This window comes from Budorcas taxicolor, chromosome 14 (genome assembly GCF_023091745.1).
Source record: "Budorcas taxicolor isolate Tak-1 chromosome 14, Takin1.1, whole genome shotgun sequence".
Classification (NCBI taxonomy): domain Eukaryota; kingdom Metazoa; phylum Chordata; class Mammalia; order Artiodactyla; family Bovidae; genus Budorcas; species Budorcas taxicolor.
The window spans coordinates 13,715,615-13,733,803 of NC_068923.1; the positions used below are offsets into that span (position 1 = coordinate 13,715,615).

An 18,189-nucleotide genomic window follows, 5' to 3' on the forward strand; every position below is an offset into this window, starting at 1 on the left:
TTTTTTAGTAACATTTCTGGGAAACATCATAATGTGTAAAAAAAGAGGCACCCAGGTGGTACAGCAGCTGTGAGGTCTGGGCTCTGAGTACAAAGTCCTAAGCCCACATGGGCCCCGAAGCCCAAGACATCCTATGAATCTGCAAAGGTTTCAGGGGAAAGATCCATTTTTGAGTTGACTTTTCACTAATAAGTTAGGACATCCCTTCTGATCTTAAATAAAATTAAAGGACCAGATGAAGGGTTTTCTAAATTTATATCATTTCTCACTAATTAATCTTTAGATCATTTTCATAGAAAACAAGTAGTTTCACACAGTTAGGATTTTCAGCCATATTACATGATGACACTTGGTAACTATATTTTTAATACCATTTTATCTACACAGTACTTTACTGTTTAACAGAATACTGAAAATATAGTCCAACATCCCAATTTTAAGTGCAATAATCAGAACAACCATTGTATTTAGGAAAGGCATATAATATTCTAAGAAAAAAAACCTTTATTTGGAGCGTGAGGAAGTTTTGCTGGGACAGTGGTCCTTATGCTGAAACTTCCTTTAGTTTCTCATTTCTAACTAACGTTAATAAAGAATAGTAGCTGTCTTTACCAAAACTCACTACATTGTGAGACTACTCTGCGACGTAACTTTAAGACGGTGAGAGAAGCAAATGAGGTGTCCTCTGAAGTTCTTACAGAGACGCTTCGGTGTTGCCCGTGAGTTCCTCGGTGACACTGGGTGTCACTGGCAGGGGCTTCGCCCAGACTGGAGGCTTCCCAGGGCTGGGAGCCCGAGCTCCCAAGTGTGGCTTCACGTACAGGCAAGGTCACAGCTTCCTGTGCACCTTCTGGTGCTGGATGAGGTGGCCGTGCTGGTTGAAGGCGCGGCCGCACTCCGCACACTCGTACGGCCTCTCGCCCGTGTGGATGCGCTGGTGCTGCACGAGCACCGAGTACTGGCTGAAGGCCTTGCCGCAGCGGCTGCACTCGTACGGCCTCTCGCCCGTGTGGGTCCTCAGGTGCACAATCAGCGTGGCCTTCAAGCTAAAGGCCTTGCCACACTGTGCGCAGCGGAAGGGCCGCTCGCCGGTGTGGACCCGCTGGTGCTGGACCAGGGACCTGCGGGCGCTGAAGGCATGGCCGCACTCGCTGCACACGTAGGGCTTCTCCCCGGTGTGGACCCGCTGGTGCTGGGTCAAGTGGGAGTGCTGCACGAAGGCCTTGCCGCAGGCGTAGCAGCCATACGGCTTCTCCTCCGTGTGGATGCGCTCATGGTTCAGGAGGGTGGAGCGGTGCCGGAAGGCTTTGCCACACTCGCCACACTCGTACGGCTTCTCGCCAGTGTGCACGCTGTGATGCTGGATGAGGACGGAGCGGTCACTGAACGCGCGGCCACACTGGCCGCAGGCGTAGGGCTTCTCCCCGGTGTGCACCCGCTGGTGCTGGAGCAGGGTCCTCTTCACGCTGAAGGCGCGACCACACTCTGCACACTCGTGCGGCTTCTCCCCCGTGTGCACCCGCCGGTGGCTGCGCAGCACAGTGCTGTGGTTGAAGGCCTTGCCGCACACACCGCACACGTACGGCCGCTCGCCAGTGTGGATGCGCTGGTGCTGCAGGAGGTGCGAGAGCTGCGTGAAGGCCTTGCGGCACTCGAGACACTCGTGTGGCTTCTCCCCTGTGTGTATCTTGTGATGCTGAGCGAGATCCGAACTCACTCGAAAGGCCTTTCCACACTCGTGGCACGCGTAGGGCTTCTCGCCCGTGTGGATCCTCTTGTGCTTGCTGAGCACCGAGCTCTGGCTGAAGGCCTTGCCACACACACCGCACACATAGGGCCTCTCCCCAGTATGTGTCCTCTGGTGCTGCAGCAGGTGGGAGCTCCGGCCAAAGCACTTCCCGCACTCCACGCACCGGTAGGGCCTCTCCCCGCCAGGAACGGCCGGGCGCTGGGCGACCGGCGCGCTGGGGCTCACAGCCTGGCCTTCAGGGGGGCCGGCAGGGCTGGGACTCAGACGGAAACTCTGCTCAGGTTCGTAACTTCCCGGATCACTCCACTCGGCAGGCGTTTTCCTCAGAATCATTGATATCTCCTCTGAAGTGAGCGGCCTCAGGCTGGAGTCTGCGTTCTGGTCCTGATCCTTGGGCTCACATCCTAAAACAAAACCAAAAGCAAAGGGAGCGTGTTCACCCGCTCTGAGACTGCAGAGTACATTCCACCCTGCAGGTGCTTCACTGGTACAGGGCGGCCCTCGAGTGCCCAAGGCTAGAAGTCACCAGCGGGTGACAAACAGGAAAGGTGCCCACCTGACAGTGTGGCTGGAGAAGGGCCAGGTCCGATCCGAGAGCCTGTGAAGGGTACATACGGTCACAGCCGCAGCCCTGCCCTCCCTGGAGGGTCCAGAGGCCATGAGAGGCAGAACCAAGGCAGGACTACACCTGCTACTGTGCGGGGCAGGGAGGGGGCTGCAGGAGCGAAGCGCGAGCTCCTGAGAGCCCGTCCTGCAGACTCCCACCTGGGGAACAAGACGAGGCCTGCAGGTGGCAGTGAGGATGGCCGAGAAGGCAGGGGTGTCCCTACACTCAGGTCAGGGGCACTGCAGGTTGAGCGGGTGGAGCAGGGTATGCTGAGGATGGCAGATTTTAAACCTTGAAGACAGAGCCACTGAACTGACAAGACGTCACCAGGAAACAGGACTGTCCCAGGAGGACTGGCTACTCAGAATGACGCTCATCCAGGATACTCGACAGGCGGGCAGGGCTGTGACAGCAGGGGACGGGGACGGGGCAGAGCCAGTTCTCCCAGGCCCATCTCAGCAACGCCTCTGCTGCTTCCTCCAGTTTCCACAAGGCCTGGTTGGGGACAGTGTTAAAACGGTCCTTGAGGGATGTCCTAGAGCGAGAAGCCCAGCGGGCAGAGCAAGACCCGAGGGGGGCACACCTGGGGGGAAGACTTAGCCAATGAGAGCTGGACCTTCTCAGTCCAGGGGACCCATGTTCTGCCTCATGGCCAAGACCCAGAAGCCCTCCCTACCTGATTGTGGGGGTTAGGGTCTCTCTGGGGTTTCTTATTAGGAAGCATACTGAATGGCAACCGGCCACATTCACTGGATTTTGCTTTTTCTGTAACAGGGATATTTTCAAGTCCTATCAATTTTCCCTTTTTTTGGTGGTAACAGCATTACTGAGATGTAAGCTTCATTGTTGAATTTATTCAGAACTTAGGACAGGTACTGTGCAATGGACTTCCTCAAACCCCAACAAGAGCCCCTGAAAAATAGCAGGCTCCAAAACCAAGCAGTCCCTACACCAGGAAAGGCACTTCCAAGACGGACTCTGCCTGAAGCATCTGTAGGGGTCTGTGCCTAGGACGTCAACATGTTCTTGTTTGCATTTTTTTAAATATAATTTTATCTATTTCATTTTTGGCTGCGGTGGGTCTTCACTGCGGTGACAGCTTTTCACTAGCTTCAGTGAGCGGGGTGACTCTCGAGTTGTGATATGCAGGCCTCTTACTGAGGTGGCTTCCCTTGCTGCAAAGCATGGGCTCTAGGCATGCAGGCTCTAGCGCTTGTGGCTCGTGGGCCAAGTAGCTGTGGCTCCCGGACTAAAGCAGAGACTCAGTAGTTGTGCCACATGGGCTTGGCTGTTCCACAGCACATGGGATCTTCTCGGCCCAGGGATCAAACCTGTGACCCCTGCACTGGCAGGCGGATTCTCAATCACTGGGCCACCAAGGAGGTCCTGATCAGTCTTCTCACATATAGACAATATCACGAACTACAAGCAATGCTTTTCCTCTTTCTTTCCAATTCTTACAGCTTTACTTGTGCTATTGCATCTGGTCTTGCCCAATTTTGGATGGAACCCCAGGACAGCTGTGGACAGTGGGCTCCTTTGTCTCACGGCAAACAGCTCTAGCCGCACTCAGTCAGGTTAAGAAACTTCCCTTTCATACTTTGGTGCTTCCTTCTTCCCGAAACCAGCCCATGTCCCTCAACCTCTGATGTCCATTCAGAGCAGGGACCTGTCAGGGGCCCGGCAGCCACATGTGCTCACCTTGCCTCAAGGCACCCAACCCACACCCAGCTGCACTTACCTCCCTGCCCAGTCCCTGCACTGGGCCTCTGCCTGCTGCCCACTCACCTGCAAGAGTCCCTGCCAGGTCAGACCTCAGGAGCACCCGCAGGTGCACAGCCCTTAGTGCACAGAGGCCACTCCGCGCTCACCTGAGCGGCTGATGCCCCAGCCCCTGAGCTGCTCGTTGCCCTGCTTGTCCAGGACCCACGGCTCCTCTCCTCGCTCCAGCTGGGAGATCACCTCGGGCTTGGATCCTGGAATTCCTGCTCATGGGAAGGGAAGTCCTTTCGTCTGTACAATATCCACAAGCACCCTCACCGAGCCCCCCTCCCAAGGCCTGCAGGGGGCCTTACCCACGGAGACCACATTCCCATAGGTCTCCATCATCACGTGTCGGTAGAGGCCACGCTGGGCGGGGCCCAGACGGTCCCACTCATCCTGGGAGAGGAACACAGCCACGTCCTCGAAGGTCACCTTGGCCTGGAACAACAGGGGGGCTGCAGGTTGGACTCACAGTCCATGTCCCAGACAAGGAGGGTGCAAGCAGGGTGGGGTATGGATGGGGGTTGGGGGGCGACAGGAAGGGGCCACAGTGTTCAAAATGCAGTGATGCTCAAGATGCCACCAGGCCCCTGGGAGTGGGAGGATGCGAGGATGGCAGGGGCACCGCAAAGGCCTTTGGGCTACTCACCTGAGGCACCGCTGGTGGCGGCAGGAGCCGGGCCGCCGCCATCATCTGGGCCGTGGCACGTCTGAGGGAGACGGTATCGGAGAAGCGTGTAGGGCTGAGGAAGAGGAAGGAGCATATGAGGGGCCCAGGATGGTCCCACCCAAGACGCCTGGGGATGCCATGCACCCCAAGGGCCGCCAGGCTGCCCAGTTTACCAGGCATGGCCTGCAGTACACACACAGGGCTGGGTGAGCGCATCATGGGGAGGGGGAAACACCAGGCCTGACTGCCTCCAGAGACAACCCCCATGAGGAGAGGCTGCACTTGTGGTGTGGGGACCACAACCCTCCTGTGGACCCGCTGATGCCCTGGGCATGCCTGGTCCTGCCTGGCGGCTCCAGTGGGAGCCCGGTTCTGGTGGATGCATCCAGAGGGACCCCGAGATTCGGTCTGAGCACCTGATGGGGAGGCCTGGGGCTGGGCAGGCTCTGGGAACACTGGAGCAAGCACTGCTAAGGTGTGTACCACACCCACCCCGCCAGACAGAAGGGGGCACAAGCCCAGCAGGCCCATCACCTGGGAAAAATGAAAGGAGTGGATAAAGTTAGCTTAGAATTCATCTGAAACACTGATGTTGGACAAACAGGCATGAGGGTGCCACCAGGCATGAAGAACTGGAAACAACGGGGCTGGTCCCGCCTCACTAGCTCTCAGAACCAACAGCGGGGGAGCCGCTGCCTCCTGCGGCTACTCCAGTGCCCACACCCCCTAGAAGAGCTGCCCACACCTGTCATCTCTCATGGACAGTCATCCTCCCTATGGCCTGATCCAGCCACTCCCTCAGGTGGCCCGTCCCCTCCATCCGAAGTGGCCCCTGTCAGGGTCTCCTCTCACCTCCATATGACCAAATCCTTGTCTGCTGTCAGCGGTGGGTAACCCCAGTCTCCAGCAAGTCAGTCACGGCGGGCACCCCTGTCCACCCTCACCAGCACGAGATACTGCCTCCCTGAACCATGCAGCTCTGGTCCTCTGGGAACCCAGAGGAGGTAGACAGTCATTTTCACGATGACCTGATCACACCTGGGCAGGATCTAACAATGAGCCCCCATAGGGACCCCATTCGCGGGTTCCCCGTGGGTTCTGGCAGCCAGCACAGCTAATCTAGGAGCTACTGGATCATTCAGCCCGAGGCCTCCAGCCAGGCCGGCTCCTGCCCGAGCCCATGTCTGTAACCTGAGCTGCTTCCGCCCCACAGGCCTGAACATCCAGGAGCACAGGGCTCCTGTTGGTGCGCTAAGCTGGCAACCCCCTTCCGCTCCAGCTGGCCATCTCCTCATGGGTGTCCTCTAGCACCTCAGACACTTAACATCCAGCCCCGACACCCACCCCCTCCCCAGGCCTGGCCTGCCCCTGGTCTGGCACCTGCATTCGACCCAGATCCTGAAGTCGGTGTCCTGCCCACCCTCTCACGCCCACTGGATCCGCCCTCCAGTGGCAGCACAGTCCTGCCCCGCCCCCACGGGACGCAGGGCCCCGCCTCCGCTCCAAGCCCCGCCCCCACGGGACGCAGGGCCCCGCCTCCGCTCCAAGCCCCGCCTCCGCTCCTGAGACTGCTGGGAGCCCTTCTCTGAGCGCCCCTCCCCGCGGCCAGTTGCCTCCTGCCCCTCAGCTGGCGCTCAGGCATCACCCTCTCATTAAGACCGTTCCCGGCCCACCTTGGGCGCCTCTGCCTCATCGTTCTCACACCCCCTGCCAGTCCCAGCGGAGCAGCCAGTGGCTCAAGCATGGCTGAACAAGTGTATGAAATTACAGGAGAAATGACTCCACACTCCACCCTTCAGAACAGCAACAAGTGCCGAAGGAGCAGCTACTCCAGCCGCAGTGGGGAAGTGGGGTTTCTGCTAGCTCTCCCTCAGGTGAGAAAGTCACCTGGCCTATTTAGGTGCAGCAGACATACCTCTGGGCAATGCACGCCTTCCTCGGATGGACTTGAAACCAGAAGGGAAGGGGACTGAGCACAACCCTTAAAGATGAGACATAAACTGGTTAGAACCAACTAGGCCCAAGATGGCGGAAGGCTCCCCTTCCAGTGGAGGCTGAGCCTTATTATATGCTCACTGCAATACATCAGCTAAATGACAACACAGATGACCAGATGACCAGATGGCCAGATGACCAGAAAGTGAAAAGTGGGCAGTGGCCCAATTCCTGAATTCCTGGAAGCCCCTGGTCCTCCCTGAAATAGTTGGATTAGTCCTCCTATTCAGCAGCCTATGAAACTACACAGCCCATAGAAACTAACCACCTTACATTTCAGGGCATTTTGAGACAGACACCATTCTAAGGAATGTGTATCTCTCTAAATAAATCCACTTCTCACCTATCACTTTGCATCCTGCTGTGAATTCCTTCCTTCTGCACTGAGAGACACAGAACCTGAGCTTTCAGTAAGTCCTGAGCAAAGGTGTGTGGTTTCAATTAAGAGACAGTGGGTTCGAGTCTCAGCTCGTGAGTTCGAATCCCACATGAATTGTGTGGTTTCAGAACAGACTCCAAGATAGTGCTGCTGCCAAATCCACCAGTCCTTCTACCCACCAGTCCTTCTCCACACCAGTCCCGCACCCACGAAGACCAAGATTCAGGCTGTGCCAAGCGGCCAGACAGGTCAGCGAAAGAACAGGATATGGAGGTGTTCACGATGCTCCTGTTGCACAACAATGACCCTAGGACCACGAGGGGATGTGAGCCCTTGTCCACAGCAGTAGGCACACCAGACTGAGATGACACAGCTCCTCTGAGGGCCTTCAGAGGACAGCAAGGTTCAAGAGAGCATGTAACTCAAGTGTCACCTCATCTGATGAGATTAACTCAAACCCCCGGGCAATTGTTTGAGGCGGGGCAGAGAAGGGGACAAGATTCCCACCCAGTGAATTCCAGAGAAACAGGAAAACAGAAAGCGGAAGAGCTCTACCCAGGATGACCTCTAAGTACTGAAGGAAAACAGTATATCATAAAGTATGCCTGTTGCTCTGCTCTGAATGTTTGTGCCTCCAAATGACCTAATGTTCAATGTTGGGGGGCAGGGGCGGTGCTCAGGTCTTGAGAGTGGAGTCCCCTTGATAAGAGCCCCCTCCCTCCACGTGAGGACACAATGTCTGCAGCCCAGGATGAGGGCTCCCAACTCTGCTGATCCTAACCTCAGATGTCTGGCCTCCACACTGTGAGAAATGACATTTGCTGTTTTACAGGCTGCCCGGTCTCCGGTGCTCTGTTATAGTAGCTCAAATGGAACAGGACTCTATATTCTGATAAAAGAGAAAGAAAACATGTAAAAGTGAAACTAACTAGTTTTTCATTTTTCTTTACCTGTACTTTGGTAGATAAGGTCTGGGTCTCCTAGAACAAATCTGCGTGGAATGAAAAGACATGCAAAAAACACTGCAGGCTGCTGACTGACACCACAGGGATGACAACAGAGCCACCCAGGCACTGAAGCTGGCTTTTACTCAGGGCCCATAGCTCAAGGCAACAGGAGTTCAGGGAGGAAGGGAGAGCAGGTGAGCAGGTCAAGTCCTGTTTAGATGGTCCCCGAAGTCGGAATTAACACCATGGAGGGTCAAACTGGCTCTGAGGGAAGCCATACCACCCCCAACACAGAAACAAGTACAAAAAGCACCCGCCCAAGGGGTGCCCACAACAGTGACCCATCCACCCACGCCCCAGAGAGTAACCCAAACCAAAGCAGAGCAGGCCAATGTTCTCTGCAGCAGTGATCACACTGCAGTGAGACACTCTTCCAAGTGAGTTCTGGCTCGGGTGGTGACTAAGGCACAGGAACTGCAAACGGGGCTGCAGAGACGAGAGAGCTTAGGATTCAACGTTATTTTGTTCTGTAAGCTAAGCTTTAGTAACTTCTAGTTCTTGCTGGCGGAGAAGGCAATGGCACCCCACTCCAGCACTCTCGCCTGGAGAGTCCCATGGACGGAGGAGCCTTGTGGGCTGCAGTCCATGGGGTCGCTAAGAGTTGGACACGACTGAAGCAACTTAGCAGCAGCAGCTCTTGCTGGAACTACTGAAGATCTTCTTCCCAAAGACCCCGCCAACGGTGACAGGTGCGACACGCACACTTGCAGTCCCTGGCCTGGGGTGGATAGCTCCAGGGTCTCCCCACTCTTCCTTACCATCCTCACCCCTAGGTTTTCCCACTGGAAGACCCGCTCCTCTTGCTTCATCTGCTCAAAGCCTGGCTCTCCAGGCTGGAAGCACCTTCCAAAGAGGCAGTTCTGATCCACCTGTAAGCCCAAACCACAACCCTACATGCTTCAGAGGTAAATGATCACAGACATGTATCCACACAGGTAGCTATTCTACACAGCAGCAACACGGAGTCAGAAAATATTCAGGGAAAACAGTTCTAGTCACAGACAGCAAGAAACAAGGTTAAAGTAAACCTTAAAAATATGTTAATGCTGCCCCCTGTATCCACAAAGTCGTAATGCAGAAAGCCAAGCAGTCCTGGACTAGAAAGGGCAGAGCAGGGCCATATCTATAAACAAACAAGATAGGCCAGGCATTAAAATCCTGGGGAAGACATTCCAGTAACCTCACTCAGACAACAGGTCTAAAATTAGTCCTTTGCACAAAGCTCAACCAATCTCCCAGAAAGCTAAGCAAAAGCAGAAATTAGCCTCTCCTCTGGGGTCCCAGCAGCCTGCCCTCACGCCTTGAGGGTGTACTATCCTTTATTTGCTGAATAAAACTGAGCTGTAACTGAGCTTTAAAAAAGAACAGAAATTAAATGAGATCATTTCATATCATATACTGAAAGCACACAGCTAATGAATGAAAAAGAGCTAAATTTTAAAATTATATGATAAAAAGAACCTGAATAAACTCTGGGGAGCAGAAACCCACAGATGTGCATGAAAATCAAAACCTTTTCACATCAAAACAACACAAATGCCAGAAATGGACCCAAGACTTGGGAGAAGTTAACACTGGACAAAGGTGGTTTTCCAAAGCAACGGCGAAATGAGTTATTCAGTAGTGTCAGAAATACCAGGGTTTAGGGAAAACACTGAAGCTGGATTTCCAACTTTCCCCACATCAAAATGATTCCAGATGGAGCCAACGTTTCACAAGTACCAGAGAAAACGAGTTTATTTTAGAACTAAACTTGGAGTAGGGAAAGCCCTTTAAGACACAGCACAAAGCCAAAAGCCTCGAGGGTAAATATTTGACCACTGAACACTCGAAATCTTCCATCTTAGAACCAAACATCACAACCGGAGTCAGATGATAGTCTGAGAAGAAAGTCTGATACACCCGTTAGAGAACCAAGCTGATCAGAACGGAAACGCCAGGCAGCGCACACCGAGGGTCCGGGTTCCCGGCCCCGAAGCGTCGCGCTGGGCAGGCGCCCGCGGACCCCGGGAATGGCTGCTCGCGCTCACGAAAGGGGCTTTCATAAATAACCGAGAGACGAGCCTCGATAAAAATGGAGGCGGGAGTGGACTCGGGACGAAGCACTCTCCCCGGAGAGATGCCGATGGCGATCCCGGTGGAATGAGTGTTCGCGCCCCCGGCCCGCACCCAGGCCCCGCGCGAGGCCGGAGCTCCGGGCGCCGCCGAGTACCGGCAGCGTAGGGCTCGCCGTTCGCGGGAGCGGGGAGGGCCCGGGGGAGGCGAGAGCGGGGTAGGGGCTCCGAATGGGCAGGGAAAGGCAAGGGACGCTCGCGGGCAGCACCCGATCGCGTGGAGGGTCCTGGCCCCCCACCCCGGCGCGCGGATAGAGGGAGCAGATGTAGCCCGCGCCCTGACTCACCGTCCCCGCAGCTGCCTCACCCGCAGGGGTGGCCGCCCGCACCGCACTCAGACAAAGGGGGCGCCCCGCCCCGTCTGCGCATCCGCCAATCGCAGGGCGCCCCGCCCCCAAGGGCCCCGCCCACGCCTCCCAGGCCGCCACTCCTAGGACGCGACACTTCCCAGTCCGCCTTGGGCCCCGCCCTCCCGCCCTCCCCGCCCTGGGCCCCGCCCTCCCGCCCTCCCCGCTCTGAGCCTTTCTCCTGACGGACGCACTCTCCAGAGCCACCGAGAGACGCAGCCTCCACCGCGGCTAGATAGGCCACGCCGCGTCCGGGTCTCCTACAAGCTGCACATCCGGCGGCCTCGCGGAAGCTTCTGCGGGTACCTCGTACCTCCGGCTCTGTGGATCCTCGCCCTGTTGCCTCCAGATGTCACACCTGCCGAGGCGGGGCCTGGCGCTGGCTGGCGGTGGTCGTCTTGTGTGGCGGCGACCTCCTCCCCGTCCCCCTACGCTAGTGTTTGCGCACTTCGGCAGGGCAGGACCAGCGGGGACGAGAGGAAGAGGTGGCCGTCGCTGCTGCCTGCCGCACCCGCTGTCTCCCCCAAGGGGTCCTTCCAGATGGCTCGTTGGCTGGGAGGACCAAGCTAGTGCCCCGACTTTTGGCAGGAAAGGTGGTCTGGGGAAAGGCCCGAGGCTGGAAGTGGGGCAGGATGTGGCAGTAATTCTGTGGATAGCGGGCCCCGGCGTCAGGGGCAGGGCTTCTACTCGGGAAAGGTGAGGTCAGCTTCCCACAGGCAACTCGTCTGCCCCACACACCCCGGTGAGGCAGCGTCCTCTCTGCCAAGAGACTGAAGCTCAGGACCCAGGTTGTCCGATTTGGCCCTATTTTTGGACCATCCTAGATGGTTTTGGCCAGTTGCCAGTGTTAACATAATTAAAGGAGGAGGCCATTAGGCTGGGGGTGGCTCTGCTGCCTTGGTAGCCCCCAGCTAGGCTTTCCAATTAAGTTGACGGCTTAAGTCGTGGCCTGACAAAGCCCTTGCTTTGCTTTTCCGTCTATAGAAACTAATAGAGCTCCTGCTGGCAGAGCGCTCCTAACCACTATTCCATCTTCTGTTTGCTCACATAAGCTCTTCACAAATTCTAATATGCCTCAGTTTACCTTTTAACAATGAGGAACTTGAGCCCGGCAACATTAGTCCTGGCAGAGAACTGATGCTTCTAGGATCTTCTCAGCACACCCTGCTTTCTTTTTCTCTTCCCAGCTATTTCAGGGTCCATATAATCAAAGCTGTGGTTTTTCCACTGCTGAATTATGTTAGGCTCCAAAATCACTGAACAGTGGCTGCAGCCATGAAATTAAAAGATGCTTGCTCCTTGGAGGGGGTGAGGGAGGGGAAGCTATGACAAACCTAGATCACGTATTAAAAAGCAGGGACGTCACTTTGCCGACAAAGGTTTGTATAGTCAAAGCTGTGAGTTTTCCAGTAGTCGTGTACAGATGTGAGATTTGGACCATAAAGAAGGCTGAGCACTGAAAAATTGATGCTTTTGAGCTGTGGTGCTGGGGAACTCTTGAGAGCCCCTTGGACAGCAAGGAGGTTAAACCTGTCAACTTACAGGAAATCAGTCCTGAATATTCATTGGAAGGACGGATACTGAAACTCTAATACTTTGGCCACCCGATGCGAAGAGCCAACTCATTGGAAAAGACCCTGATGCTGGGAAAGACTGAGGGCAAGAGGAGAAGGAGGTGACAGGATGAGATGTTTGCATAACATCACTGACTCATTGAACATGACTTTGAGCAAACTCTGGGAGATAGTGAAGGACAGGGAAGCCTGGCTGCAGTCCATGGGGTTGCAAAGAGCTGGACACGACTTAGAGACTGAACAACAACTTATTTTAAAAATGTTCATCCATAAAAATTGAAAGTATATTGCAATGTCTGTCGTTTGCTTAGTTTCAGCAGCTAACATTTTGCTTTTTTTTTTTTTTAAGCAATTCAACTAGCTTTTGTGTGTATGTCCAGCTCTGCAACTCTTCAAAGGCATGGTATTTATTGAGCGCCTCCTGCATGCTAGGCAGTGTTCTAAGTGCCAGGGCTACATGAGTAGGTAAAACAAGCAACATTCCCAGTAAGTCCCTTTCTCATAGGCTTTACCTGTGAGTGGGGAAAGCAGATAATACACAGTATCAATATGTGAATCAGAGTGTCCAGAGGTGGTATGAGCCGTTAAAGGTCCAGGTGGGCACCACTGCTACTCACAGTGTCCCCTGGCTCATCCTCAGGTCCAGATGGAGGCAGTTTTTTCTCGTATTTAAAATCCTAGGTTCTAATTATATAAACACATTTATTAGTTATATGTAATGATGTCAGATAACAATGTCAGTATTATTAACACTATGATTATTGAAAAGAGTCCAGATTTGTTTTGCATTTCTTCTTGCTGTTAGGATATATCCCATTTGGGATATGACCTTAACTCTACTATTTCACTTGTTTGCTTTTTAAAGTTACATTTTTAACATTTTGATACAATTTTGTTTTATGATCATGTACATTTGGAAGGAAAGTCATTACCAACTTAGACAGCATATTAAAAAGCAGAGACATTACTTTGTCAACAAAGGTCCGTCTAGTCAAGGCTATGGTTTTTCCAGTGGTCATGTATGGATGTGAGAGTTGGACTATAAAGAAAGCTGAGCGCCGAAGAATTGATGCTTTTGAACTGTGGTGTTGAAGAAGACTTGAGAGTCCCTTGGACTGCAAGGAGATCCAACCAGTCCATCCTAAGTGAGATCAGTCCTGGGTGTTCATTGGTAGGACTGATGTTGAAGCTGAAACTTCAATACTTTGGCCACCTGATGCGAAAAGCTGACTCATTTGAAAAGAACCTGATACTGGGAAAGATTGAGGGCAGGAGGAGAAGGGGAAGACAGAGGATGAGATGGTTGAATGGCATCACTGACCCAATGGACTTGGATTTGGGTGGACTCCAGGAATTGGTGATGGACAGGGAGGCCTGGCGTGCTGCAGTTCATGGGGTCGCAAAGAGTTGGGCACAACTGAGCGACTGAACTGAACTGAAACCCTGTATGGTTTCAAAGTCCAGTACACAAAAGAAAGTACATTCAGAAGACTTTCTTCTCTACCTGTTCCCACCAGTCTCTTACCATGCTGCCCTATCAGTAACCATTTATCAATGCTATGGTTTCTGGCTCCATTCCATAAAATCTGAGTGAATGTCAGTGAACAGTATTTCTTTCCCACTGGCCCCACATTTTGGCATTTTCCTGTCAGTATCCAGCCACCTCTCCTTGGCAGCGTCTGGGCATGTCCCTTTCTCCTTTATGCAGCTGCCTTCACCTCCCTTGTGAATGTGCTGTCGTGTATTCAGCCAGTCTGCTATTACTGGACATCTTTTGCCATAAAATTAGTGCTGTAGTAAGTAGCTTTAGTTAGGTCTTTTCAGTTTGGCCGGTTTAATTTTAGGATAGATTCCTAGAAATGGGCATTTGTATCTGTTTTTCTGTGTGTTGCCCAGTTCCCTTCCACAGGGTTGTAGGATCTTACATTTCCGCTGGTGAGGTTTCCTTACAGCCTTGTGAACAAAGAATGTTGTCAAATATTTGGTATTTTGGCAATCTGAGAAGCAAGAAATAGCATCTTGGTGTAATTTCCTTTTGCATCTTTCTTGGGAGTGAGGTTGAGCATCTCCATATGATTAAGAGCCACTTTCACTGACTTTTCTGTGAACCTGCTTGTTGGTCTCTTCCCTCTCATTTTAGAAGCACTACAGAGTTAGACTATAAAGAAAGCTGAGCACCGAAGAATGATGCTTTTGAATTGTGGTGTTGAAGAAGACTCTTGAGAGTCCCTTGGACTGGAAGGAGAACAAACCATTTCGTCCTAAAGGAAATCAGTCCTGAATAGTCATTGGAAGGACTGAGGCTGAAGCTGAAACTCCAGTACTTTGGCCACCTAATCTGAAGAACTGACTCATTGAAAAAGACCCTGATGCTGGGAAAGATAGAAGGCAGGAGAAGGGGACAATGGAGGATGAGATGTTTGGATGGCATCACCAACTCAATGGACATGAGTTTGAGAAAGCCCTGGGAGTTGGTGATGGACAAGTGTGCTGCAGTCCATGGGGTTGCAAAGAGTCAGACACGACTGAGTGACTGAACTGAACTGAACTGATTATGTTAACCGTTTGTGACATAAATTGTAGATTTTTTAAAACTTTGTTCTTAACACTAAGATTAAAAATTGCAAGCACTTACAGTCTTTTTTGATGCAACTGACAAGTTATATAAGCAATCAATATGATACCAGAGAGATGGTATAAAGAGTAGACTCCAAAATCACTTTTCATAAATTATTTTTTTATTATTTTATTTTTGGCTGCACCATGTCATCGTTGCAGTGCGGGCTTCTGTAGATTGTGTGAGCTCAGGAGCTTTGACTCACAGGCTTAGTTGCAGTTTGCAGTATCTTAGTTCCCCAACTAGGAGTCAAACCAGGGTCCCCTGCATTGGAAACATGGAGTCTTACCCACTGAACCACCAGGGAAGTCACCAGGACTTCTTTATAGCATGGAGTACAAGTCCTTTTTTAGATATATATGTTTTGCAAATATTTTCTCCCAGTTTATGCTTTGCCTTTTCCTTTGAGGAACAAATGTTCTAAATCTTGATGAGCTCCTACTCACTGAATCCTTCCTCGAAAATCCCTGCTCTTTGTGTCCTATTTAATAAATCTTCACCAAAGATTATTTATTTAATAAATCTTGACCAAAGTGAAGGTCAGTAGGTTTTCTCTTATGTTTTCCTTTAGAAGTTTCTGCTGTACATTTTGGTTGATGATACATTTTGAGTTAAATTCTTTAGATGGTGTGGGGCAAGGATTGAGATTCACTTTGTTGGCATACGGTTATGCAATAATTACAACAACATTTGTTGAAAATGAAACCCTAATTTTAAATAACCTTATGTACATTAATTTTTATGTGTTATGTATAACATAAGTTGTAAACACTTCCTCCAGTTCACCATTTGTCTTTTTACTTTGAATACAAAAGTGTTGGTCCTGCAAAACTTTATTTCTGTGCAATGAAATTTATCATGTTTTCCCTTATTGTTGCTTGATTTCAAGCTACAGTAAAATTTCCCTAACTTCCCAGTTCTGGAGGAATCCACCTATGTTTTCACCCAGTACTCATCTGGTTTTGTTTCTTTACATTTAAATCTCTGTTCCATTTGGACTTTATTCTGCTAAGAGATGTAAAGAGTAAGTCTAGTTTTGTCCTTTTTCCAAAAGGCTATCTTGTTACCCCGCTACCACATAGAATGAGATTGGTCCTTTCCCCTGAATCTGAGGCCATCTTTCTATCACATTTCCAGTTGGCAGTGGTCTCCCCAGTCAATGTTCTGATGTCTGGAAGATTCACAGTCTGGCCCATGAGCCCAGAAGGGCCTGCATACAGAATAAGCCTCACAGGGTACCTGCAGTCAGGCCACCTCCACCTCCCCCCATGCCTTTGTGTTACTTCCAGGGAAGCCCAGGGGCCAGTGTCTGCCAAGCCCCAGGGGAAAGAACCAACCTCATCCTACGTGGTTGGCTGCTCTGGCGTGGCCTGCACTGTCCTCAGGCATCAAGGCCCTGTTTTCCACTCAGACCTAAGTTGCCTCCAAAGCCATAGAAACTTCAGGATGGTCCTGGACCCTGGCCCTGCTCTCACACACCACTCCAGTCTCCCTGCTTCTCCTTGCACGGAGAGGCCATGGGTGTCAAGGGACAGTTTTTCCCCTACATTCATCATCTGTGAGGCCTGGGCTGTGGGATCCATGGAGGAGTCTCCCAGAACTCTGCCAGCACATGGAAACCATGGCACAGTTGGTACCAGGGAGCCACCTGGAGCCGGGGCCTAGGGGCCCCAACTGGCATTTTTTGCCCAGGGAGCTGTAACGCAGGGCAGCTTTGAGCTGTTAGGGCTGCTTTTCTGTTGTTCTCAACGGAGCTGGCATTATTGGCTGAAGGCAGAAGTGTATGGATGTGGAAATCAGGAGCCAGGAGATCGTCCTCCTGATCTCTAATTCTCGAGGTCATAGGAAAGGGTGAGGGCTCCGGGGAACTTGTGCAGTCACAGCAGCCAGGCTTTTGTCAGAACAAGGAGTTGAGGGAGAAGTCACAGTACAGAGGAACTTGACGTCCATAAACCAAAGAAAAAGACGTCCAAACCAAAGTGGAAGAAGGTGTGGAGGCCAAGCAGGGCTTCTGGTTTTTTGAAGCTATGCAAAGCTTTATTATTGACATAAAGGAGGTCTCTGAGGAGGGTAGAGAAGGCCTCTGGAACAGGTCTGAGGTGGCTTGAGAGCAAGAAGGGTCACCAGCCTGGGCCTCTACTGCAGTCAGCAGGAGCGGCTGGAGGGAAGGTCCCTGGGCCCAGGTGAGGGCCTGGATGCCTTCAGTCTCCTGCTGGCATCAGAGGGCAGAGCACTCGGCTGGCTTTTCTGCTTTTCCAGATGTGGGCACAAAATGAGGAGGATGAGGCCTCAAGGTGCCAGCCTGCTAGTCACCACTCACCCTGATGTTTGATGAGAGACACACCATGTTTCACTCAGCTAATTCAGAGCCTGTTTAAACGAGCTGTGTGGACTCTGCAGCCTGCAGCAGGTAAAACTGACAAGAGCGCCTTGGCCACTCTCAGTAAAACCTGGAACTCTGGAGGGGATGAGGGCATGCAGGGGAGGCCTCGTGTTGTGCCTAAGTATAGGGAGAGCCATCTAGAGAGCTTGATTAGTATTTGGGGGCATCTGTGAGGCAAGAGATTCCTGGAGCTTTTTACACCAAAGGGTTCAACTCTTAGGTGACAGCACAAGTTTGTAGAAATGTGCAGATGAGGCTGTGAGTTGTCACTGGGTGCTAAGACAACTGCCTGGTATTTGGCCAGTCATGCTGACCCTCCAGTCTGGCCCTGTATCAGGGTCGTCCTGGTTAGAAATGAGGAGCAGCTTCCCTCTGAGCTCCATCTTCCATGACAGTTGGCACTTCTCTGCCTATTGTCTTGGAACTCCCACTGCTGTTCCCCCGAATTCATCCCACCCTGGAGCTCCCCAGGTGGACAGGGTCCAGCAGCCTGACATCTGGAAAGGGGCTGAGAACAGGTGAGGCTATTCCTCTTGCAGGGGGAGCAGGCCAAAGGCCCAGGTTCAGCTCCATCCTGCACCAAGGCAGCTCGGCAGCCCCTAAGTTTGTTGGGTATTGCTTCTGCGACCCAGAGTGTAATGAGCAGCTGGGTACAGGGGGTCATGGGCTCAGGAGGTCCAGTTTCAGTAATTGCAGCTCTAGTGGCATACTGTATGGGGGAAAGAGGGCAGTTTCTTGCATCAGAAGCCCTTGGACAACTGAGTGCCATCATGAGTGGTCCAGAGACTCCAGGAGGCCTAGCAGGAGGTGGCTGAAGCCCCTTCCATGGAGCAGTCTTGCACAAATTTGGTATTGCACCAATTTTAGCCTCTTGTTGGAGGGGTCTCTGACTGTAGCAGAGGATGTGACAGCGCACCATGTGCAGCAGGGCTGAGCGACGCAGGCCAGCAGCAAGCGGGCCAATCAGCGAGAGTGGAGTAGA

At 52.4% G+C, this 18,189-nt stretch overlaps 1 protein-coding gene across 3 annotated transcripts; it reads right to left on the reverse strand.

Moving 5' to 3' along the window:
- Window positions 1-268: 268 nt before the first annotated feature.
- LOC128059150 (zinc finger protein 250-like) lies at window positions 269-10,615 on the reverse strand. 3 transcript variants are annotated; one of them, XM_052651550.1, is made up of 7 exons: window positions 10,574-10,615; window positions 7,947-8,054; window positions 4,771-4,864; window positions 4,433-4,559; window positions 4,229-4,342; window positions 2,307-2,348; window positions 269-2,154 (listed from the first exon to the last, which is right to left on the reverse strand). In XM_052651550.1, the coding sequence occupies exons 3-7, from the start codon at window positions 4,813-4,815 to the stop codon at window positions 830-832; spliced, it is 1,653 nt and encodes a 550-aa protein (XP_052507510.1). In that variant the 5' UTR covers window positions 4,816-4,864; window positions 7,947-8,054; window positions 10,574-10,615; the 3' UTR covers window positions 269-829. The 3 variants fall into 3 exon arrangements, with proteins under 3 accessions (XP_052507510.1, XP_052507512.1, XP_052507511.1); XM_052651552.1 differs by lacking the exon at window positions 2,307-2,348; XM_052651551.1 differs by lacking the exon at window positions 7,947-8,054 and having other exon boundaries at window positions 10,574-10,603.
- Between the last annotated feature and the right edge of the window lie 7,574 nt (window positions 10,616-18,189).